Source organism: Mytilus edulis, chromosome 9, assembly GCF_963676685.1.
Source record: "Mytilus edulis chromosome 9, xbMytEdul2.2, whole genome shotgun sequence".
Taxonomy (NCBI): Eukaryota; Metazoa; Mollusca; class Bivalvia; order Mytilida; family Mytilidae; genus Mytilus; species Mytilus edulis.
In genome coordinates this window covers 36,132,800-36,160,622 of record NC_092352.1, presented here as the reverse complement: position 1 = coordinate 36,160,622, position 27,823 = coordinate 36,132,800, and the positions used below count along the sequence as shown (strand labels likewise).

The 27,823-nt window shown below is 30.9% G+C and overlaps 1 protein-coding gene across 1 annotated transcript in view; it reads right to left on the bottom strand.

The window, feature by feature from the left end:
* LOC139489675 (uncharacterized) overlaps nt 1–27,823 on the bottom strand; it is a 146,150-nt gene that overhangs the window by 99,539 nt on the left and 18,788 nt on the right. Inside the window, exons 7-8 of the mRNA XM_071276331.1 lie at nt 12,495–12,625; nt 10,283–10,481 (exon numbers count right to left, since the gene is read on the bottom strand). Coding sequence (XP_071132432.1) covers nt 10,283–10,481; nt 12,495–12,625 — 330 coding nt within the window. The remainder of the gene's footprint in view (nt 1–10,282; nt 10,482–12,494; nt 12,626–27,823) is intronic.

The window sequence follows — 27,823 nt, the reverse complement described above, 5'->3', positions numbered from 1 at the left end:
ATTGGTAAATGAAAAAAAAAACAGGAGGACAAAATCATCCACTTTTTTGTTTGAAAAAGGATGCAAAGAAGTTGCAAGATCACTTTTTGCCAAACAATTTTTGTATAAATAATACTAATTTTACTGGAATCACTGCATTTTAGTATCTATTTCAACAAATAAGATAGTGTTAATTTAAGGTGTACAAAATATTTTACTGTGGTCAGTGTGGTGAGAACTTAAAGGTAACAACCATACAATATTAGAAGAACATATTAAAATGATTAAAAGGAGATGGGTCAATGAGACAACATTTATATAATTTAGCTCATTGTTGAAGGTCAAACCAAAAGTGACCTGTAGTTGTTTATATCCTTGTTCTATGATCTTTGGGGGGATAGAGGACTCATTGATATCCATACCACATCTTCTTATATCATATAATACTTCAATTTAAACTAAAATAAATAACCGAGAACACCTACTTGCAGCCAAAATGAGATAAAATTAATGAGGTAATTAGTATGATGGTGAATACTTTGTTAAAATACAGGTATTGTCATATTAGAGATGGCACATTATATCTGGTTCCCTAGCTGTCTTAAAAAAGATTTTTATTATGTATGTTTTTTAAATTTGGTTCAACTATATTTTTCAGAGTTAAAAGTGGTTTCCTTTTTCACTGAACTAATACACACTTTTGTATAGGGGCCAGCTGAGGACTGCCTCTAAGAGCCAGATTTTCTCGTTGTGTTGAAGACCAATTAGTGGCCTTGAGCTATTTTCTGCTCTTTGATCGGTTTGTTGTCTCTTTGACACATTTCCCATTCCCTTCCCCACTTTACACAAAGATCATCTTCATTGACCTTCTTTTATGCATTTTACAGTGAAAAAAAAACAGAATTACTAATCTCTACTAATATTATTTTTAAAAACTAAATGGTAAAAGGTGCTGTAACATACTAATTGGTTGCATATTTATCCCTGGGTTACAATTTTGTAATAAACAACATTTTTCTTTTTGATATCTCTAATCATTATTGATATCTATGAGTTCACGCAAAAACATCATTAATAACATCTTCCTTTATCTTATTAATTTCTTTTATAATAATTATATTCATCAATAAATGTCAGAATGGTATTTAGAGGTGCTAAAGGTCAAATGGATTCAAGGTCAATGTTTCAGGAAGGAACATCCTTAACATCATCCTTATCTTGGGTTTGCCGCAAATCTCACAGTTTGAAGTGTGCACTAAAAATCTAATTCCAATACAATAATGCAATTAAATTTGTCTTCAAAACAAAAATTGATAAAAACTTTATAATTTAATGCACTGCTGAGAAACTCTTCAGTGTAAAATTCATACTCCCATATTCATTGAGATTTTATTTGTTATTAAAAACATCCTAGGCTTCTTTACTAAGCAGCCTTTCCAGTTGATAAAATAATCAAGGAAAATTAAAGCCGTGAACTCTATTGGTACTCCACCCATGTTAACATCTGTTCTTAACGTAAATACAAGAGTGGTAATTAGTGACTTCGTTAAACACAGAAATGTCAACATGATTCTTAAGTCTTAGAAAACATATTCTAGATACAGGAGGAATTCTATGATATATATATAAAATTCAAGCAAGTTACGTTTTGTATAATGCATCATTTCTGCTTTTATTGCATAATTTCAACTTGTTATCTTTTTCAAACCGGAACCTAAAAAAATGTTTTTATTAAGAGATATTTCTTATCATTAATATCCAAGGAGTACTGACATTACACTCTCATATAAAATGAAATCAATTAAATTTGCAGATACTCCAAACATATGCTTATTTCAAAAGATAAATTGAGCATTTCAAAGGATAATTCCCTTAACTATTCATTTATCTACCTTATGTAGCCTCTATATATTTAACTTACATATATTTTCTGTGACTCTCCAGGAAGACAGACCTATTACAAGCTAGATGACTTTCCAGGAAGATAGAGGCATACAAATACCTTGAGAACAATCGACAAAACCATGCCAAAACTAGAGACTTTAGGAAGACACTCAACAAACCTTTAACAAGCTGGATGACTGTCCAAGAAGTTAGAAAAAATCCAATTTTCAGAATGACTATTGAGGATAACAGAACTATAACAAGCTGGTTATACTTATTAGGAAGATAGAAGGCTTCAATTTTCATGAGAACTTTCCAAGAAGACATCTGTAAACAAGCTAGATGACTTCTCAAGAAGATAGAAGATAGAAGCCTTCAAAATTTACTAATTTACCAAATTTCTCAATCAATTAAAGTTTTCATTTTCAAAAAAAAGTTAGGTGGGTTTTTGAACTACATGAATTTTGATGAAACTTAGCATGGGTCTGGTATAAGTCAAAACAAACCACGTGCTTATCAAAGGTCATAACGAACAAGGTTCTGACACACTGATATAGTTAAAGTTTTGGGAGGAGCTCATAAAGGTATTATCTCTTAAAGATAAGAAAATCAATCTTCACTTTCCTCTATAAATACTTTCACATTATATGTTTTTATCAAAAGATCTTATAGAAATATTAATGATCTGTTGATGATCCATAAATGACAACTAAGCAATTAATGTTTTTTTTTGGTTCTTAGATGTTGATTTACTTTTATACATGATCTTGGCATTTTCAATTTTTTTTTTCATACAATGTATTTTATTGTAGAAAGGGAAAAGCACCTGTTTTTAGTCTTATTGCTTTCAATTTATGAAATCAAATGTTGACAGAAATTTTTTTTTAAATGTGCTTCAAAGCAATATTAGATTACATTATATTCTATTGTAAAAAATGCATCTATATTTTAGATTTATTGTTTTCAAATTATGAAATTAAATGTGTGCTAAAATCTTATAAAATCATGCTTTCTTTTAGTGAATTCCTACACTCTTTCAATAAATTTCAAATAAATTGATTTATTCAAATTATATAAAAATTTTGTTTGATTATAATATTTTTTAATTCCAAGTTTATATATTTTTAACAAACTTATATTTAAAATACCCAATAAGTTCCTTTTTCAAACCATATTACATGCCAATAGAAAACATTGACGGGTTTAAGAGTTTTAGGATTTTAGAAAAAACCAACCTCTTGAAACAAAAAATATTAGTTATGACCATTTTAAGTTTCAGATTGCAGTCAGATTTTTGCCTAATGACAGGCTCCCTAAACAGTGGTGGATGCAGAACTTTTCCTAAAGGGGGACCCGCTGACTGACCTAAGGGGGGCCCGCTTTAGTAATGCTTCAGTGATTCCCTTTATAATCAACCAAATTTTTCCCATGAAAGGGGGGGGGGGCCTGGATCCACCTATGCTAAAATACCTAACATAAAATTGTTGCAAATGTATTTTTCAAATTATATCACGAGGCATTAACCACATATTCATTTTCTCCAAATTATAAATGCAAATTTTGTAGATATCTCAAGAAGATCTTGAAGGTCACTAAAATTAAGTGTACTGTTATACAGTTCCTAAATCATGTATTTCAGTTAACGCCCTTAATGAGGTCAAAGACTTTCGAAACCATTATTCACAACTATTCACATTTAAGTTTTTATGGATCTAGAAACAGAGAAATCTACTCAAAAAGTGTAAAAACATTAATTATACTGATGTATTTAAAAATTCAAATGATTAAAATATGTTTAATGCAAACTATTACTTTAAATAACAAGGAAGCTATTTTGAATTCTGCAGAAGTAGATACAACACATTAATGTACTTTTAACATTGCTTCAAGGTGAAAAAGATTTGTATTGAATAAAATCGTAGAAAATATTTGTGGTAAACCACAGTTAAAATAATATTTAATAACCGAAAAACAAAAAATCATTGCAACATTTTGAGATTTAAAGCTTTAATTTGTAATCAAAGGCATTGAAAAAACAGAGAATGCTATTTTTGGTTTGTTTTGATATCTGATCACGGTATCCACCCTTTTTTCTTAATTCCTAAGTTCAATATTGACGTCAAACATCTAACATTTACATGCACCTTTAGTTCCAAATATTACTTTAATGACATCATGAAGAATGCTACGTAAAAATATTTCTTATTTATTGGCTTTAATCCAGTCTTCATCATCATACAAAAACCACAAAAAGAGAATAACGCTATTATCATCTGTCATAATCAGCGTGAATCTGTCACCTCATAAAAACCCCTCCTCCCTCTCAATCATATTATATCATATTAAATCAAAAAATCAAAATTTATACTAAGCAGAAAAGCTTTTAATTTGTCAAATCTAGGGGCCATTGTCCTTTGGAAGAAACTTTCCCTTGTGAAGGTCAAGTAGCAACTGGATATACTTTTGATCATCAAGCTACAAAGGAGTAGGTCCGGTAAGACCCCTTTTTCGCCCCAAAATATAGCTGTTTTACAAAATTGTTAAAATGTAAACTTTTAGTTATTTATTGGACAGTAGAATGCTTCTGCTACATAAATATGGGCTGTTTTTGACAATACAAGGCACATATGTCGGGTACTAGCACCATTAAGTCATGCTAAATTACTGAAATCTTCACAATTCTATCATTTTAGTTAAATTTTAGACAGTTTTCGTGTAAAACGAAAGTGGCCGCATTCGTGTTCATCCTTAATATTGAAATGTGAGTTGTATTTTATGATTATACATAACATATATAAAGGTTTAGGATGAACACGGATGCGGCCACTTTCATTTTTGACAAAAACCATCTGAAAAGTGACATTTTTCAACATATTTGGTAGATTTTTCATATTTGAGCTTGAATCGGATCATTTTTAATGACTAAATCCGTTAAAATCTTTCACATAAACTAATTGATTCAAATGAAATAAACATTTAAGACAGATTTTTAAATCTGAACAATGAGTACAGAAGAATCTTTATTTGGTCAACACATTTTTGTACTTCAAAAATATGATTTTTCAGAAATTCGTAAAATCTTTGTTTTGAATCAGTGAATAAAAGAGATGTGGGTTTTATCTGATAGCAATTCATAATCCTAATGACACAAATAAAATCACAAGATGTCTTGCTTTTTTAAAACATGCTATCTAAGACAAATTTAATATACAGGTAGCAGAACCACAGTACCAATCTCCTTCTGTATAAATTCCAATTCATTACAAACATAACTTTAACAAGCAATGTAGCCTCATTTATGTTTGCCTTCAATACCTGCAGATTAGATACACCTTTTTTTATTTTAAAGATTTTACCATTATCGTGCAATTAATGGCACATCCCCAATTTAACTAAAGGTTAACATTTTTCTACCTGCCTACTCACACATCCTACTCTCTGCACTCTGTGGTAGTGTGTAACATGGCCCCTCGTGGCCCTGAGAATAACACCATGTGCAGCAGCATAGAATTTCACACATCATATCTTATTTTCAACCATGCAAAAAATTGACAGTTATATTTTATTATTTGACTATATGCACGTTGCACACCTCCCTAATCTGTTTCTGTTTTATTTTATTCCTTTGATAATAATTGCGATACCATCTACAGAAATTAATGCATTAATTTATTATATAAAGTTTCTATAGTACAATTCAATTTATTACTCCATGGAGGAAAACCTTGGCATTTGTCAAAAATTCTGTGTCTGCATGAATATAAATCAAACAGTGATACAAATATGAAAGCTGATACAGGCGAAACTGAAAGTAGAGCATGAAAAATGTCATGTAATCCTTATCTTGAAGTCTGTAAATTTGAAAAGCTACTCATAATTTTATTTTGAAGGTGGATGAAAGACAAGATATATAATAGTATATGCTTAGTAAGATTGTATCAACAACAAAGTTCAACTTGCAATCTGTTTTTGTTCTGTTTGGGTGTTAACACTAAGTTATATGGGAATTAAATTTGATCATATCTTCTTTACTATTTTATTATTGTTTAAAGACAATCTGCTTTGTGAGGTCCTGCAAGACTTTTAATTCTTAGTCCTGATTTTAAAATGACTGTTACTGAATAACTCTAAAAGCACACAGAATGTGCATTTTTACAGGTTTTTTCTATTTGAGAATTCGGATACTATTAAATCTACATAACTGAGACACACTCAAAACAAATCAAGGAGATGTAGGGTCTTCCGATATCAACAACATTAACCCAACAAACATTGAAACCAGAAAACAAATATAATTTCCTAGAAGAGAACACAAAATCAGTTCACCCATCTTTTATTTTTGAAGTGCTATATGGAATAAATATGAAGGTTTTCATTAAAACAGTACTTGTCACATTAAAGCCCTTTTAATGTTGCGTACACCAAATACATATTATTCAAATCAATCAATTATCATCGCTCTCCAGCTCATTTCTTTCTCTTACATTAAAATCAAAGAGACCAGAATTTTGAAATCCCACAATTATCAATTTTAATTGAAAAACTTTGCAATCATTTTAATTCTTAATTAAACTGTTTCAACAAACTAAATGTCATATCAAAAGTTATTCATTTCAAACTTTAGTTTTTAGCCTTAAAACAGTTTTCACTTTGTTTCATATTGAATTGTATATGATGATATCCATTTCATATTATTACGATTTAATATACAATATTTATTATAAACCCAGCAGTTGCAGCATAGCATCTTACCACACATGCTGTTTATCTTCAATTTAATTTTTCATTTATTACGGAATCAAAAGTTTTACCTTTGATTTTTCTGACATAACATAAAGAGAATTCTAGCGCTAATGTTGTTAATTATTTTGTCAGGTACACAGCAGATTGCATGAAGTCAGTCACACCCTGATATAGTTAGATCATTTGTCATATTAGAATCTTTCAAAGCTTTTACAAAACTCATAAAACATCAACCGAAAAAGTATATCAACTTGTTAAGAGACTATCTCCTCTCATATTCTCTACAAAGGGGAGACAGATAGAGTTCTTTGACCTAACAAATGTAGGGAAAATCTCCTCTCATATTCTCTACAGAGGGGAGACGGATAGGGTTCTTTGACCTAACAAATGTAGGGAAAATCTCCTCTCATATTCTCTACAGAGGGGAGACGGATAGGGTTCTTTGACCTAACAAATGTAGGGAAAATCTCCTCTCATATTCTCTACAGAGGGGAGACGGATAGGGTTCTTTGACCTAACAAATGTAGGGAAAATCTCCTCTCATATTCTCTACAGAGGGGAGACGGATAGGGTTCTTTGACCTAACAAATGTAGGGAAAATCTCCTCTCATATTCTCTACAAAGGGGAGACAGATAGAGTTCTTTGACCTAACAAATGTAGGGAAAATCTCCTCTCATATTCTCTACAGAGGGGAGACGGATAGGGTTCTTTGACCTAACAAATGTAGGGAAAATCTCCTCTCATATTCTCTACAGAGGGGAGACAGATAGAGTTCTTTGACCTAACAAATGTAGGGAATCTCTCATATTCTCTACAGAGGGGAGATAGATAGGGTTCTTTGACCTAACAAATGTAGGGAAAATCTCCTCTCATATTCTCTACAGAGGGGAGACGGATAGGGTTCTTTGACCTAACAAATGTAGGGAAAATCTCCTCTCATATTCTCTACAAAGGGGAAACGGATAAGGTTTTTTGACCTAACAAATGTAGGGAAAATCTCCTCTCATATTCTCTACAGGGGGGAGACAGATAGGGTTCTTTGACCTAACAAATGTAGGGAAAATCTCCTCTCATATTCTCTGCAGGGGAGACGGATAGGGTTCTTTTACCTAACAAATGTAGGGAAAATCTCCTCTCATATTCTCTACAGAGGGGAGACGGATAGGGTTCTTTGACCTAACAAATGTAGGGAAAATCTCCTCTCATATTCTCTACAGAGGGGAGACGGATAGGGTTCTTTGACCTAACAAATGTAGGGAAAATCTCCTCTCATATTCTCTACAGAGGGGAGACGGATAGGGTTCTTTGACCTAACAAATGTAGGGAAAATCTCCTCTCATATTCTCTACAGAGGGGAGACGGATAGGGTTCTTTGACCTAACAAATGTAGGGAAAATCTCCTCTCATATTCTCTACAGAGGGGAGACGGATAGGGTTCTTTGACCTAACAAATGTAGGGAAAATCTCCTCTCATATTCTCTACAAAGGGGAGACAGATAGAGTTCTTTGACCTAACAAATGTAGGGAAAATCTCCTCTCATATTCTCTACAGAGGGGAGACGGATAGGGTTCTTTGACCTAACAAATGTAGGGAAAATCTCCTCTCATATTCTCTACAGAGGGGAGACAGATAGAGTTCTTTGACCTAACAAATGTAGGGAATCTCTCATATTCTCTACAGAGGGGAGATAGATAGGGTTCTTTGACCTAACAAATGTAGGGAAAATCTCCTCTCATATTCTCTACAGAGGGGAGACGGATAGGGTTCTTTGACCTAACAAATGTAGGGAAAATCTCCTCTCATATTCTCTACAAAGGGGAAACGGATAAGGTTTTTTGACCTAACAAATGTAGGGAAAATCTCCTCTCATATTCTCTACAGGGGGGAGACAGATAGGGTTCTTTGACCTAACAAATGTAGGGAAAATCTCCTCTCATATTCTCTACAGAGGGGAGACAGATAGAGTTCTTTGACCTAACAAATGTAGGGAAAATCTCCTCTCATATTCTCTACAGAGGGGAGACGGATAGGGTTCTTTGACCTAACAAATGTAGGGAAAATCTCCTCTCATATTCTCTACAGAGGGGAGACGGATAGGGTTCTTTGACCTAACAAATGTAGGGAAAATCTCCTCTCATAATCTCTACAGAGGGGAGACGGATAGGGTTCTTTGACCTAACAAATGTAGGGAAAATCTCCTCTCATATTCTCTACAGAGGGGAGACGGATAAGGTTCTTTGACCTAACAAATGTAGGGAAAATCTCCTCTCATATTCTCTACAGAGGGGAGACAGATAGAGTTCTTTGACCTAACAAATGTAGGGAAAATCTCCTCTCATATTCTCTACAGGGGAGACGGATAGGGTTCTTTGACCTAACAAATGTAGGGAAAATCTCCTCTCATATTCTCTACAGAGGGGAGATAGATAGGGTTCTTTGACCTAACAAATGTAGGGAATCTCTCATATTCTCTACAGAGGGGAGATAGATAGGGTTCTTTGACCTAACAAATGTACGAAAAAACAGATAATTAAAGAGAGAATATGGTGAAGGAATAAAAAAAAAAAAAAAAAGCGTGAATAACAAGCAAATTCAAAATGAAGATTAGAGTGACACAAACAATTGATGAAGGGAGGAACCTTGGATTAAAAACAGAAGAGTTGGGGATAAGGAATGACAAGGAAAAATACAGCTGAGAAAAAGTAAGGCCAACACAGGGAAAAAAAGCAAAAGAGGACTGCCCATCATTATTCATTTCTAACAAGATCGTAAACGATGTATGTTATACATGTATTTGAGGTTACAAAGCAGCATGGTGCACATTTAGATAGTATTACCCTATAGTTTGTTATAAGAATAAAGTATAATAACAGGCTCCAGTAATTTTCAATTGTTGCAAAGATTATATATTCCATTTTAAAATCAAGAGAAAAAAAATGCCAGAAAATTGCTCAACTCAAAAACAGATCAAAACAGGGTACTTTGAAAGCATTACCCACTAACCAAAAACTCATTCTGATAAAGAATATAAAACTTCTACACTTTCAACTTCAACTACTCTGGTATGATAAGCAGTCTAACACTTCTGTAAATGAAGTTTGTATAGTTTGAACACAGTCAGAACTGGATAAAGTGTTATGATAAACATTCAGCATAAAGAGTCAGAACAAATACCATGCTATATAAAACAGCATATACAGATAACAATGACAAACAAAGACCATATAGACCCCATACAAAGGTATTTAATGGTATTGTTTGAACATAATTTCCTTATTTCAGTAAAATATGTTCACACTTGTGTGTAGGTTAAGATATAGGTTAAAGAAAACAATACTGTTATCTTGATATAAATAAGGAAAACAAATTATATAATAGATATGAAATGTTAAACAAATGGTATTTAGGACTAAAAAAAATATGAAGGAACGCATATAACCATATAAGGTGTAAACAAACTACAGTTTAACCAGCCTAATCCGACACCAGAGTATTTCAACATCCTGCTTTAACTGCACATTTTTCTGGTTACAAAATATGTCTAGCCTTGCAGAAAAAACCCCGAGTATTCCGACACCCTGCTTAATCTGCCATTTTTTTCTGGTCCTCCCGTGTCAGATAACACAGGTTTCACTGTAATAACTTTTCATGCCATTATCTTTTTTGATACCTACCTGCAGAAAATGATGCGTTAAATCCAGACATTTGATTTTCCTGGTCTGATTGAAATATGACTAGATAAAAATTGGACGATGAATATGGCACACTTGGTTTGTCAGTTCCAGAATAAGTCCCGACCAGCGGATCCTTCTCCGAGCTGCCATCATGAATTATGACTTTATCATACAATGTTTCTACTGCAAATGATTCAAACTGAAACAGAAATAAGCATACTATCATCATAAATCAATCAGCCCTCAAATGTTACCAAAAAAATGCATAAAATATATGAAAATCTTCAATTTGCAGTTTAATTAGGTTCTGTTTGTTTCTAAACTGAATTTTAAAATGTGTATATGCACTTATTGAATCTATTTTTCTGAAATAATATGTGTCATTCTAAAAACAATGAACTCATAATGCTATTCCCTAGTCATTGATCTATAATAGTTATAGACAGTGTGAAAATGCATTTGGGTCTATATCTGTTGTTTAATGTTTTGTGCTGCTAGATAATTTGTTTCTGACAGTGGTAACTTCCCAAAACAACAGTAATCACTGACAAACAATTTTAATATGTTGTTTACATGCAGAAAAGAAAGGTCCTATGTTGCACTATGTTGCACTATGTTCCACATTGGCAGATATGCTTAATTTCAGATTGGCACCATGATCTTGAATTCTGCATATAACAAATCTGCTCTATGAATATGTTTACAAAAAAAAGATCAATATGTCTACATTTTACTTATGATAGGGTTTACTTTATGCTTTGGTGGCCATCTTTAATTTTACATTGTCAAAATAAACAGTTTGGTTCTGGACAATATAAGAATCTTCCACAAATATAAAACATGGGTTACTAACCAAGATAAGTAGGCACATAGCATTATAGTAATTGCACAATATGAACAAATATTGTAAATGTTCTAAGAAACTGTTTGCATGGTAAGCCCAAAATTTTCTGTGAAACCTTTTATTTATCTCTGGTAGCCATACTGGACTTCTGACTAACAAACATATCTAAAGACTTAGAGAAACTTATAATTCATACAGCTAACAACTAAATGGCTGAGTGGTTGATGTCTGTTAACCAACAATACAATCTCTTTGGAATATGTTTATATTGTAAGATTTCTGCACAAAATTTAACATGACAATACTACAATGAACCACATACAATCAAACAGGCAATAACATGTATAGTACTTGTCACAATCAAACAGGCAATAACATGTATAGTACTTGTCACAATCAAACAGGCAATAACATGTATAGTACTTGTCACAATCAAACAGGCAATAACATGTATAGTACTTGTCACAATCAAACAGGCAATAACATGTATAGCACTTGTCACAATCAAACAGGCAATAACATGTATAGTACTTGTCGCAATCAAACAGGCAATAACATGTATAGTACTTGTCACAATCAAACAGGCAATAACATGTATAGTACTTGTCACAATCAAACAGGCAATAACATGTATAGTACTTGTCACAATCAAACAGGCAATAACATGTATAGTACTTGTCACAATCAAACAGGCAATAACATGTATAGTACTTGTCACAATCAAACAGGCAATAACATGTATAGTACTTGTCACAATCAAACAGGCAATAACATTATAGTACTTGTCACAATCAAACAAGCAATAACAAGAGGTTTCTTTCTGAATAGTACTTGTATTAAAAGCCTCCTCAAGCAAACATCAACATATTTTGTGTGTTTTTGATCTTTCTGAAGATGTCAGTTTACTACTATGTGTTTTAAGATATCTGGAAAGTTGTTTTTCATTAATTTTGTTTATTAAAAATAAAGTGTGACTGGGTCAAAAATACATTCTGTTTCTTACTTGTCAATAAGAAATACTATTGGTACATTTCATATAAATTAGAATACACATATTCCTAATAAATATAAAGACTTTTTATAAAATTAATCTGGTAAAGTGTTTAAAAGCCTAAATATGATTCTACAAGTACACTGGAAATAACGGATATAGAATTCAACTTATCAATGTTCAAATGGTAAGACATCTTAAACTTGTGTAAAGTGTTACCCCCTTGTCAGGGTTTCTTCATACAAATAAAATCCAGTAGCTCATTTTCAAAAGACATAATGGCTATAAATTATTGCTTCATTTCAAACTTTTGAGGACACAATTTTTACATAAGAAGGGCTATGTAATAAAGAGTTTTTAGCACAGTGTCTACTCACCTTTAAATGAACTCTAGTTCCTACAGGAGTTTCTAGCCTCCATATACATGATGAATATTTAGGATATGTTTGAGGATAATGAGGTGAATGGAATGTCTGTAATATTCCCTGAAGGTGACCCCCACAGCTACCTGAAAAATAAAATCAAAAAGTTTTATAGAAATAGTAAAATAAAAAAAAAAAATACAATTACATGATTTTTTTTATCTGTAATTCATTATAAGTAAAGTCTGCAACTAAACTCATTTTCAGTCTGTATGTCAAGAACATGCAAAATCTTGGAAATATCTGAAAGCACAACAAAAAGAAGACTCTACAACCTTTTTTCCCCTTCAATATGACCAAATGAGTTAAACTTTATTCACTGTCAGGGACATAAAAATGTACTACATAGATACTTCTGCAAACTAGCTGCTCCAGTTCACACCACTGATAGTTACAATAAAAGTGTGTAATTATAAGATGAAAAAAAATGTATTCTATAACTCTTAAATATGTACTTTTATGTTACACTAGTACTACAAAACCCTCTACCAGTAAGTAGGTGCATTAGTTATTAGACTATAACTATCAATAATAACCTCTTCCTATTAACATTATACATTATGATTGAAGGGTAACATTTCATCATAAAAGATGATTTGGTCATGCATATGTGTATATTAAACTTAAACCACAGAATGCTGGTACATGTATACTGTTAATTAAGTCATAGTCTAACACACTTTGATAGGAGTGGTTTCAAACTCCAGACCTTCAGAGTTGACAGAAATAAACTTCACAGATCCCTTGGCCAATGAGGCCAATACGTTTGAAAGTGAAACCTAACAGCTATAACACTATATTAATGTTGTTACCACTATGCAGCATTTGTAAAATACATACAAATCTTTAATTTTGGCCAAATGGTTTGTTATCCATCTTTATAAGTAATGGTTAAATCATGTTTGAATGAATTTAAAATCACCAAGAATGATTCTTTAAGGGGATCATAAATGTTTCAATTAGTCCTTTACAAATTTTTTTATAAGTTTTTCTATTTTAAGTAAGGGCAGATGCAATGATAATTGGTGGTTTGGGTTACATAAGGACAAAAGCCATGATTAATGGTGGTTTGGGTTTATTTAAGGGCAGAAGCCATGATTAATGGTGGTTTGGGTTACTGCCATAACAAATAAAGGGGAATATAAATGTATCATTTTCCCAAATTTGACCTTCTAGATTGTGTTTTGTTGTTGTTGTTAAATTGTTAAATAGGTTGCTGTCTCATTGATGTTTGCCAAACAGTTCCTTCTATTCATAAATAGCCTTTTACAGGATGTTATATATATTTTCAGTTTAACTTAAGTGATAATAACCACTATGTACTAGTTTTAATAATTGCAGCCTTTTCAGTCATTTGACAACATATCACATATAATTTAAGTTTACATTGGGGTGATTCTTGTTTAGTATGGTTCCCACTTGCCTAGTGTTTTAACAAAGCCTGAAATAAGACGTGAAATGATGATTTAAGCTTTTATCGTCCTTCCCTACGCATATATCACCCAGCTCTGTAGCTCCGTAATTCTCGTATCAAGACTTCAAAACGAGACCAGACATTATCTGCGACGTCACAATGTGAGAGGAGAAGTAATCAGCGACGTCACAATGCGAGAGGAGACATTATCAAGCTTGCTTTCGTCAAGCGTAAAACTGTCTTAGGGAGAGGAAAAAAGACCATTAATAGAACAATAAACAGATAATCGGGTTTTCTACGTATAGATATCGTAAAATATCAATGTGTAGAAAACCCGATAATCTATACATACTGGTCCTTAGGGCTATGTAGTCTAAAAAATCATATATATATATACAAGTATATCTATAAAACAAAAAACATTTTCAAAACATTTGGAAAAGTTCACATAAATTTCCCAGTAAATATCACCTAATAACATTTTAACAGCTTTTTAATATTTTATATGTTGTCTTTATAACATTTCCTGGAAGTGTTTTTGACATTTTTTGTTTGTTTTATTATAAATGTCAAAAATCTACAATTTTTATGATTTTTAAAATGTTTTTATTTTGACACTTATTATGATTGGTCTTATATATCAAGCAGAACTTCAGAAAATACACATACAAAGACTTTTATTTATAAAAAGTAAAATATACTGTAAGATTGTGTATGAGCATACACGTTTTTAACCTATTGTCTGCATAACTAAGACAGTGATCCTTCAAATTATAGATCTAATCTTCAATCACGATACATCCTTGTTATACAAATTAACCATTCATGTCAAGAATCATTTTAATATTCCAAGAAATAGGAACTTATGTCATAAGGGTTAAACATTTTGTGGAGGGTAGACTTATAAATTTAACTTATTATTTGGTTTAAATATACAGTCCAAAACAGTTAAAAGTATGATTAAGGATGAAGGAAGTAAATTGGCCCCATACAGTTCAATATTTTATACCTATCCAATTGGCTACCATAGGATCTAATAACAGGGCAGACATATAATGTAATCTCAAGGAAGAATTTTGTCCAATAATAAACATTTCGTAGACAGATATTTTTTTATTAAAGATTTATTTATTTAAAAAGTCGGTGACTGTGTACTTCTAATTTAAATTATTACAGATTTGTGTTTACAAATATTAGTTTTCAGAAAACTAGACATACACTAAGTAATATTGATTCATTCTTGGTTGTTAAACATTCAATGCAATTTCCTACAACTGTCAAATTCACGAGAATATTTTTGTTGACCCTTTATAACATGAAACGGTATGTGATGTACCATGTTTTGGCGGTATAACACCTAGTATTATATACATTTTAAAGTTCAAGAGAGAAAACACAGCACTGGAGTCAACAACTGATAAGTTAACCCTGATGTTTGATTCTCAGTTATCTGGTTATAGGCTGAATCTTTTATGGTTCAACTAGAGTGCTGAGTAAACATGTACCTATCTAAAGAATGAGGAAATGTTTACAGTGAAACCTGTAACCTAGTGACCAGACAAGGTGTTAGACTATGACTGATACTTACAAACTAGTATGATAAACTGATCAACACTATGTCAACCTATTACATTGTACTATTATAATGTATCACTATCCTTTTCTAATGTATTAATGCTAAATAAATAACATCTATTTTTTTCTATATTTCTATTAAGATATTCCTTCTTTTATCCCAATTTTCTAAATATGGGCTTTTAAAAAAATAACAGTCTTTTTGATATAGACCAACTTCTTGATGAAAAATTTGTAACATTTTGTTTTAAAAGATACAAGTGTATTTCTCATTTTTATTTCATTTGGACAAACAAATGGAAGTGTTTAACGACCTTGACTGGATAATACAGCCCTCGCACGGTCGGTTTCATTTGGTAAACAGAGTTCCATATTTGAGAATCTGAATATGTAAATGTTTTCTTTAAAAAATTTGTTTATGGTTTTGGAAGATTTAATAGTTTTTCATCAGCTGAACATAAGATATAATTTTGATTACCAGTAAAATGAAAATTTTCTTGTAAATAGTTAGGAACCATATCATTTAATGATTTAAATACAAGAATTGCCTTTTGGTATTGAATGCATTTTTACACATTTAACCAGTGTTTACTATTAAACAATAAACTGGATGATGGCGTTATGTCAGCTTCTACTATAACCCTAGCTGATTTTTTTAATAACTTTTTAAGTTTATTTATTCCACTTTCATAACAACTTCCCCATATATTGCAACAATAATCAAACAATGGCAGAATATAAGTACAATGTACTAAAATAGATAAAACGTATATGCATAGGTACATATTTTCTTTTCTTTTGTAATAAATTGATTCTATTTGATATTGTACACGACATTTTATCTATTTGCTCATTTCAATTTAGGTTTTTGTCAATATGTAAACCAAGAAGTTTCTCACAATCTACATTTTCTATTTGTTCATTTGAAATATAGATATCTAAACTGTTTCCAGTTGAACAAAGCCTTTGTTTTGAACCAATAATCATTGATTTACACATTTTGGCATTTAGTTTCATACAATTTTGCGAACACCAGTTTTCAATTACATGAATATCATGTAGAATCATCTGCATGTAAATCGATTAATGAATGTTCTATGTTTAATGGTAAATCATTGATATATAAAATAAATAACAGAGGGCCTAGGATAGAGCCTTGTGGTACACCAGTTTTTATGGATCTAGTACATGTATTAGACATGACGTTATTGACCTTAACTTGTTGGCTTCGTTCAAACAAGTATGACTTTAACTAGTCTAGTGTACAATTTGAAACATTACAATATTCAAGTTTTTTCAATAAAATAATATGATTAACCAGATCAAAAGCTTTCTTTATTTCTCCATTATCTATATTTGCTAACCATTTATCTACTAATTTAGTAAGTGCAGTAGTGCACAAATGTTTAGGTCTGAAACCTGACTGTGTAGTATTAAGAAGATCATTACTATTTAAAAATATATACAATCTATTATTTATATGTCGTTCTATGATTTTAGAGAGACAAGGCAAAACTGCTATTAGTCTGTAATTATTAGGATTACAAGCATCGCCACTTTTAAAATTTGGGCAAACTCTTGCAGTTTTAAAAATACTTGGAAATTTACCACATTTGATTCTTAGATTAAATAGATATGTCAATGCTGATGTAATGACATTGCTGCACATACTCAAAATATTTGGTCCGACATCATCCAAACCAGTTGCTTTAGACTTGTCAAGTTTTTTCAAATACATGTTTACATCTAGAATACTCATTTCTGGTTTAATGAATTTTTCACTATCCCTTTGTAACTTTGATTTTACAAATTTGTTGAGTACATGCAAACTATAACAATATTATGAATTGGGAGATATATAGATTCCACAACTGCAACAAGTGTATGACGATATTTCTCCACTCGAGACCTTTTAACATTTAAAGCGCGAGGCTTGCCAAGCTTTTTAAATAATTAAAACTCAACTGTTAAGAGTGGAGAAATATCGTAATACACGAGTTACAGTGGTGGAATCTGTTTCTGTAATGATTTGTATCCTTCCTTTTCATAGATTTGAGGAAAGTTGTGTCCTTTGATGTGAGGTCATCAGGCATGGTTGGCTTTTTTCATGACGTCACAATAAGAAAATTCTGAAGAAAACAAGAAAATTTAACGTCAGAATTAAAATTAAATCAATCATTTGCTGAGAACAGATTTTTCACTAGTGAGGAGAAATATTTTTCTCACATCGGTCAGGAAATGTGAAAATAGCACAAAAAATAGAGAAGACAAAAAATGTAAATTTAAGAGACATTTAACTCACTAAAGTTAATCATCCATCTAAATAAAAGAATAATAAAATCGAATTATTAACAATAATTCTAACATAGAAATAACTGCCTAAAGATGGATTGGGTGGCTTATGCCACCTTGGATTGTAAATCAGCAGATCAAAGTCTTGATCTTTAATAAAATATGCAAATTTTGAGAGAGAAATGCAACTCATTTGTCATACTTAACATCTAAAAAGGAAAATTATTTGTTTTATCTTATTATACATGTATTCTTATTTGAAGACAACAGAACATTTTTTGCATGATTCAATTCTTTTTAACTTTGTAATGGGGAGATAACTCAGACAACCTTTCTTTAAAATAGGAATGTGCAGTAAATTTACGTATTTCAGTTTGTTGCAAGAAGTTATATTTCTTTTTTGATAATACCACACACTATTGGCTTTTTCCATGCATAATCTTCCAGCAATTAAAATCTGACATTTTTGCACAACCTTTAGCTTGAAAAAAGAACTGTGACCCATACCTTTTTAACATATTTTTGAAAAGTTCATGATATAAATTAATTTTGGTGATTCTCTTTTTTTTTTCAAAATTCCATTCATTTATATTTAGACCCATGATTTTTCTTTGAGAAAATTTACTTTTTTACTTTCTATTGGGGTCATATGAATGATATTCAAGTACGGGGAAACTTGAAGCATCCTCCATTCATACTTTTTGTAAAAGACATGACTAATTTAGCAACAGATCACAGGTGAACACATATCTGTCAGTCATGGGTTACATCCTGCATATAAATGGTTGTTACAGAAAAAAAAATATATAACTTTTTCATTTGAAATAAACTTCTAAATTACTTTGCAATTATAACATAAGTAATTATTGGTGAATTTACCTGGAAGAATCCTAATTGAAAATATTTTCTTGTTTCTAATACATGTATTTTATTGTCACTAAAATAATATGGTGTGTAACAATTAAGTTATGTAACAAAGCAAACTCTATTATTTATAACTGTAATACATGTACTGTCATACAGTGGACCTTAAAAAGCGTTACCAATTTTTCACATGCAGGCTTAAATAAACTTGAACTGAAACAGAGGTTAAGTTTATTGGGTCTACTGTAAAATTTACATGTTATGACCATGCTTGTTTAGTGTGATCATAGTGGAATAACTTTGAAAAGAGTAAAAAAATTGTCACCAGATTTCAACTGCATAACTTGATAAAGAAAATATCTTATTCTTATAAAAAGCAGTCTCTAGATTAATTAGGTGTGACAATTCTAGAACAGCAATTGTTAAGATTACATAAGACTGTAATTTCAGACATCTTAAGTATTGTTGATAATTACAACGTTTATGCGTTAAATATTTGTATCATATTTTTCAGGTGTAAAAGACTCATTAAAATCGAGGAAAATTTGTTCACAAGCAAGGGAATAATTACACTGCACAGTCTAAGCGGGAGGTGATTTACATATAAAGCCTATGTGATGGGTTCCGCCTATGACAATTATTTGACAACAATAATATCTGTAAAGATTCTTTCTTAACACTTTACCAATGACATAATGAAAAGGAACAACAATTGACTTCGGTAAATTCCTGCAATATTTGACGAAATATAAGTAACTATGAATCTTCAATGGAAACAATTATAGATGTAAAATACATCCTTAGTAAACACCCACGAGTTTCTTACATAATACAAAACAGAGGAAATTTTGGATTTGTGGTCAATCTATCCGGTATTCCTACTTGTGTGTGTAGGAATAACAAGGCATTACGAAACATGTATTAATCACTCTAAGCTGTGTGTCATGTCTCTTTATTTTCAAAAGAGTACTGTAAGTTCGTCTGTTTTCATGGGTTTCAGTCTTCATGGTTTGATATCCTGGTTTTGCCAAAGTCTGCATACAATAACAACCTAATATAAAAGCTTGTAATGCATTGAAAATTTTAATTTGTGAATGTACAAACCCGAATAAAATAAAATAATGACTCCAAAGTATACTGTAAAACTTCTACCAAGCAAATCAGGTATTCATTGATTCAGAAGATCCCTCATAAAATATTAGTATCTATCCTATAGGAAAGGTACCTTAGTAACTCCTACTGTTGCTTCTCTAGCATTTAGTTTGTTTAAAATCCATTCAATCCCTCAAAGAAATGTCCCTGCTATAAAATAAGAGAAATCTAGAGAGAGAAATAGATCAAACCTCCTTATCTCAAACCTGTTAGAGAAATTAGATGGTTAAAAGTCAAAATAAATGAGGCATGTACCTTCAAACCTAGCTTAGAAAACAAATCTAACCATTTTCAACAAGCACAGGGTTCTTTCAAGAAAAAAGAGATGTCCAGTCATCACAAGGCCAAAATCCTCTGATGAAGTGTATGACTTATAGGAGAGGGGTACTTTACCTCACAGAGAATTTGTTTATCATTTTCTTCAAATTGGTTCTACCATTCTCAATTGGGAAAAGAAAACAACAACAGAGATCTGTCTATATAACTGTTCTAAAGAATCATTTGCAGGGGCGTTTTTAAAAGGGAGGTTCCTAACCCAGAACAAAGGGGGTGTTCCAACTACATGTCCCCATTCAAATGAATTGATCGTCCAAAAAAAACCCGGGGGGTTTCAACCCAGGAAACCCCCCTGGATCCGCCACTGGGTTTGGTTTAATTTGTTAAAGCTTACGTAAGATCTACAAATGTGATGATGTTTGACAAAAGGGTGGAAGAAAATAGACATCAGGTTACAACTCTTTATATATAAAAAAGTTTTGTTTCATAAATCTAAAATTGCACAGAAAACGCAGCCACAAATGGTGACATAAAATTATATTGTTTTTGCTCAATTCAGCAATCAAGTCTGTTGATTTTTAATAAAGGTCCTGTATCATATTAATTTTGTAAAAACTTCAATGATTGTATACTGATAAACAATATAAAGGCATCATTGATGAAAGTCTTTTTACCCCCAGGTAAGATTTATATTCTGAAATTACATCCTTTCTAAAATAATCAAGCTAAATTAATTTCAGCCGAAATTTTTTTTGAAAAGTTCTAGTATGAAGTTTTATATTTTTAAATGATGCAATTTGATTAAATTTATCTTTAAAATTCAATCAGGGTATTTAGTGCAAATTTCTGTTTAAATTGATAAACAATTAAGTCAGGAAGTACAAAATATTTAAAAATCTACAAGTACCATTTGTATGATCGATATATCATGTTTGAGTTAAAACATGCATTTGTATTATGATATCATATTAATCCTATATACTGACACGTCCTCTCTTGTCTAACCCTAAGAAATTTCAATGTCTTGGATTTGCTTGAGTGTTCTTTGTTCAACATCCAATGGCTAATATTTCTTGCAAATCATTATGTGTGCTTTTTAAGAATTAATTGTAAAATGCTTCCCTAGTGAGGCATGGATATGAAAAAAAAGCATCGATTTGTATTTTTTTTATACATACACTTATATTGTATTTTCAAATAGATGAATGACCTTTTACCACAAGATTTAATCTGGGATGCAAAAACTGTAAAATTGATATTTAAATCCATTATAAAAACTATCTCTGGTGAATTATGGTAATGTTTTGCATTTTTTTTCACTGATCCACCTTAATAAACCAATTTATAGTACAAGTTAACAATTCTATGGCCTGCTCAAAGACAGACAACGCCTTCTTCTCCATTGTGTTAGTTTTTAAATGGAGGAAATGATGTATTGTTATATCTATTGATCGGTATAAAACTTATATAAATCAGCCTTTCACGGGGTCACCTAACTGAAAAAACAAGGGCGGAGTGTCACCACTAACTGGAGTTCCTGGTTGGTTCGAAAAAATCACTGAGTCATAAACTTTTCAAATATGTACTTTTTGCATTGAAATACACCTGCTTGGTTTTGCATAATAAGTATTATTATATTTCTTTTTATACAGAAGTTTAAATTCTATAAAGATATAATAGAGCTTTTATAAATTAGTATTGTAATCTGACATCTTACATAATACATTTCAATTTGAATCTCAAATCAATTTTAGCAGTCAGTGAGAAGATGGGTGGTAAAATTTTAAATTCGACCTAATATGACAAATTATTTTCTATGGGTAATATTTTTTTGCCGTAAAAGAAAACGTGGGTCATAATACATGCTACCACCTATTCATGAGGGACAATAATAATAAATTATTACTTCACAAATTGATAAATTATACATGTTTTTAAACTCCAGTTTAGAATTACATATACTGCAGCAAAAATGCTTACGTACATTTAATTCATGTCTATATAAATTTAATGTCTCTATTATTCCTGACTTCAATGGTTATATAATTATCACATCAATATGTCTTCAATTGCTATTCATTTTTTTAACCATGTCTAATTTTGAGAACAGATTTTATTGATAGCCCATGTCAAATTTTATGTTGAAACAAATCTCTAATTTTTGCTATTCACACCTTAAAAGTAATTGTTATTTTATGTTTATCTTCATAAAATAATGACAGCTTGTATATCAAGATGAACAAGTTGAAAAAAAGAGAAATGAAGTGACTTTTTAATCATCATAATACATTGTTATAAAACAAAATATAGATTTGTTTCATCTGTGATTTTTATTAGACAGTCATCTGCGGAATCTATGTTATAAATGTCAGGTGCCCTCATAGATTTTGAAAATCTGTTTGAAGACTTGGCATTAAAATTACACTTAGCTCTGTTTTCAAAATCAAGTACAAAATGAAACGTAGACAGGAAAAGAAAATTTGAAAATCTATAGCCAGTAGCTGATATACCTGTTTTTGATTAAACGTTTTAATAAATTTAAAAATTACGCATTAAATAGTTGTTTTAATAACATACTTCTGGTTGTTTAACAAAAATATGAGATAATTTTTTTAATGTTTGGAGTCATTATTTTACACTAAAATGTTATTACCAGAAAGAATTATGATTCATAACTTATTTCAGTTGTTTAAATAATACTTGTTTTTAATTTTCCCCTCTGTAGATTTTGTAAGCTAATGGTGATTTTGAATTAGTCTGGTAAATGTAAAATTCATTTAAAACCGCCTAATGACATATATTAGCATAATTTAGACTCATTTTTTTTGCGTTCCAAATACAGATAATACCTTTTATGAATGTATTACTATTAAATTAAATGATGAAGCTTTAAAATTGAATTGTAAAATGTAAATTGATATTTTTTTTTTGGCCTTCCAAATACAGATAATACCTTTTATGAATGTATTACTATTAAATCAATTGATGAAAATTGAAATGTAATGTAAATTGATATATTTTATAAATTTTTATGAAAGAGGCATCTTATTTACAATAATTTTATTTACCAGTAGTCTTAAAATTAAACATGAATTTAAAGTCATCAATTTTTATGATCATGACAAATTAAGAAAATGAAACAATTAAAATGATTAAACATTTAGTAAACCAATGTCATACTGTCATGACCTCATCAAGGAAGTAAAGGTCAATAACATTCATTTCTACAGGTTTTTTGCTTGTTTTTATTTTTGTTTTTGTTTATTTTTTACATCTTATATGCCTGGTTTCTATGTGACAATGAGTAAAAACAAAAAGAAAAAAATTAAGTAAAATTACCTAATTTTTTACAAAAAAAAAAAGTACCATATCAATCAAAGATTTAAAAGTAGATACAAAGATAACATCGTGACATGGGAAGAAAAAATTTAACAACAAAACACCTGACAAGAAAAAATAGGCCTTTTGTTTATGATTGACAAGTTAATTTTTTCTAAACATATTTAGTATAAGGGCCATTATTATGTCTATTTTGCTAAAACGTTTGTGTAGATGTTTGATTACAAGTATGTACTGGGCCTTACCAGTTACACCCACTTTATTACATCCAAAGACTTATAACATACATAACATATAAACACACGGCAGCGCACGTTTACTCTATATTTCCTACATACCTGTAAACCTATTTTTACCAATGCAGTTTTACAGATTATTGATATTAACGTTTATGGGGGGAAAAAGCATACAGCTTTAAAAAAATTGATTATTCAATTTTAACCCATCAAATACATTGTATTAACATTAGTGTGAAAAAAAATGCATACAGCTCTAATAAAATCAGTTATTCAATTTTAACCCCTTATATATGTTACATTATTTCATATCGGTTAAGAATAAGCTTCTTTTATTGGATAAAAAGGGGCCACATGACATTCATTATTCTTCAGTAATAAATTCAATCGGTCATTAACAGAATAAAACGGACCAGAAAACCGGTCGTTAACAAACTTTTACATGAAAATGACCGGTGGGGCGTGATTTCCGTTTGATAATGACCGCTGGGGCGTGGTTTCCGTCTGATAATGACCGTTGGGGCGTGATTTCTCTGTTAATGACCGGTGGGGCGTGGTTTCTCTTTTTAGAAGAGAGATGTCCCTTTAATAAAACATTTTCCTGTTTTCAATATTATATATCAGCTGTTAAATTGTTTATAATATGTTTTCGTTAATTATAAAATTTAGAAAACTTGATTAAGTATTTATAAACTGAAAATTGCACTAAAATGAATGGCAGTTTTACTACAACTGGTCTTCACTCTTTGCAATAAAAATGATAAAACTAATCGAGTTTGCTTTAGGCATTTTGAAATTATGCGAATTTTCCAAAACATGGTATCTCAATAAAATAAACATAATAGTTCTTGAAAAACTTGTCATTATCGTGATACATGGACTGCCCGTAGGAAAGTGGTATTGACTGCGACAGCGATAATGACCTCGCCTTCGGCTCAGTCATTATCACTATCTTAGTCAATACCACTGTCCTGTGGGCAGTCCATATATCACGATAATGACCAGTTTTTCAAGAACTATTATATAAGTAAATAGGTGAAATCAGGAATTACATGTAATTACTAAAATTTAGGAATTACAGGTAATTCCCAGTGCACTTAGTTAATACAAGTAATTCCTGAAACAGCCCAGTTATTACCAGTAATTACTAATTTTAAAATGAGTTTTTACACCTATTTACTGACTGCTAAAACAATGTTGTATTATGGTCAGATGATCAAAAGTTATGATAATACTAACTAGAAGATCAGTTAGTACTCTTAAAATATTGAATGGTTGATTTGTAATCAAAATATCTTGAATAAATATGGACTTTCAAATATTTGGTTAAATCAGAGTAACTTTAGTTTTAATCCAAAATGATTAAAGTTAAGCATCTATAATACTAAAATTACGAAGTCCAATTTTTCAGCCGTCATCACGTAAAAACGACGAATCAAAGAATTCAACTTTATATATCACTAATATAGTACAAAGGTGTAGATTGAAAATTACACCACTCCAGGCCCTTTTGTTTTCCACGTAATTAATATTGCCAATAATTAAGAAGTTCCGGGTCGAGTCCGATACCGATACCAATAGTCTATTCATCTGTTACCTATTACCTAATCTGTACGCTCCGCATCTGACAGGCGCACCACCAAACGGTGTATTCAGGGTTAATATGCTATATACACGGGTCATAATCACAGGGTTGACACTACTAAATTGTCAAATAGCTACCTATTGTAGTATTTTAATCAGTAAGACTTTCTAAGATAACAAGACTAAAAATGGGGAACAGTTTTCAATTTGTTAGTGGGCATACATGACGTAAAACAGCGAATCAAAGAATTCATCTTTTTTATAACTTATATAGGACAATGTTGTTGATTAAAAAATAGTCCATTCTAGGACCTTTTGTTTTCCAAATAATTAATATTACCAATAATTGATAAGTTCCAGTTCGACGGGTTCAAACATAAAGATTTGAAAGCAGAGAAAAACTGTGTATCTTATAATCGGCATGACTTTATCAGATGACAATACTAATACTAAAATAAGGCTTGCGCATAGTTATATACCTTAATTCAGTCACGGACCCGCGATATCACGGGTGTGTTCTAGTTATACAGATAATTTTTGACCAATTTCAGCAGACATGGAAATCAGAAATGGAAAATTCTCCCAAAGCATTATGTTTTAACTTTTTTCAAAAGAACTTCAAGTTTGAAGAATATTTAGACTTATTACCTTATAAAGATCAGATAACGTTGTGAAGGTTAAGAACTGGAATGAACTGTTATGTGCATTAGCTTCGAGATATAAAAAAAATATATATATATAATTTTTGTTTGTTAAATCATTAATAAAAATGATATAGTGAAATTATAATTCACTGTTAGTAGCCAATCTAGTTCTATTTTGTTAAATTAGACGAGAAACAAGGTTGATGAGTCATGAACTTGCGAGTGAATATTTGGACCTCATTGAATATGTATTCATGTGACCTTCAATTCTACCCCTAACGGAAGATGGGTTATTGATGTATTTTTAAAGCTATTAAAATTGTAAGGGTTTTGCAGAACAAATAGTCTCGCCTACTTTTGCTGTTCATCGCAGGCTCAACAAAAATGAGGAAAAAATATTAAATTTTCCTCTAGATACTATCTTTTGACTAGTACTATAAGAAGCTTCTGTCAAAATTGGGTAAAAATCCAGGATGGTTTATAAAATCTAATGTTTTAAAAACTTTAACTGCAGAGTGTATGTAATGTTAACTGGGAAAAAACTAGTCCATTTATCATGTTTATAAGTAATATAGGAAACCAGGTGCTCCGCAGGGCGCAGCTTTATACGACCGCAGAGGTCGAACCCTGAACAGTTGGGGCAAGTATGGACAAAACATTCAAGCATGATACAGCTCTGAAGTTGGATTGTGATCAAATTTTTGACATTACATGGGTTTTTTTTTACACAAAACAAATGCCAAAATTTTACAAATCAATTAAAGATTTCTTCTTCAAACTTTTTAAATCTAAAATTAAATAGTTGACACAGCATAGGTTTCTGACACAGAATGAATGTGGTCTAATGAACTTAAAAGGTTTTTTTTGCCTTTGAGCAATTCACTTTGCTGTTGAATATTAATCCTCTCAAAAAAATGTTTGAAGAAATTTTCTTTTTATTTATGAAATCTGAAATGAGAAAAATTTAACCTCCCCCTTTTTTTTCACATCCCCGTTTCCCTTTTTCAAAACTGATATCAATTCAAATTTCTAATGGAGATTGCAACAATAACTACTCATTTAAATACATCATAAAATATTAAGATGTAAAAAAACTGCTTGTTATCACTGAATGGTAAAGATTATTTAAATTTATCAGTTGGTAGTAAAAAGTGTATATACATTGTATATTGTATATAACAAAGATTTAAGTTGATTCTGGACAAAGAAAGATAACTCCAATTAAAAAAAGATTCTTGCTATTGCACAATATTGTGCAATAGGATATTTCTTGCTTACTATTCTGGACAAAGAAAGATAACTCTAATTAAAAAAAATTTTGCTATTTCACAATATTTTGCAATTAGATATTTCTTGCCATTGCACAATACTGTGCAATTGAAAAGACTTGCTATTGCACAATACTTAATATAATAATTTTAGATCCTGATTTGGACCAACTTGAAAACTGGGCCCATAATCAAAAATCTAAGTACATGTTTAGATTCAGCATATCAAAGAGGCCCAAGAATTCAATTTTTGTTAAAATCAAACTTAGTTTAATTTTGGACCCTTTGGACTTTAATGTAGAATTTGAAATTTGAAAACAGGACCAAAAATGAAGAATCTACATACACAGTTAGATTTGGCATATCAAAGAACCCCAAGGATTCAATTTTTGATGAAATCAAACAAAGTTTAATTTTGGACCCTTTGGACCTTAATGTAGACCAATTTGAAAACTGGACCAAAAAACTTCAATAATCAAGAATCTAAGTACATTTTTAGATTCAACATATCAAAGAACCCAACCGATTCATTTTTTGTCAAAATCAAACTAAGTTTAATTTTGGACCCTTTGGACCTTAATGTAGACCAATTTGAAAACGGGACCAAAAGTTGAGAATCTACATATACAGTTAGATTCGG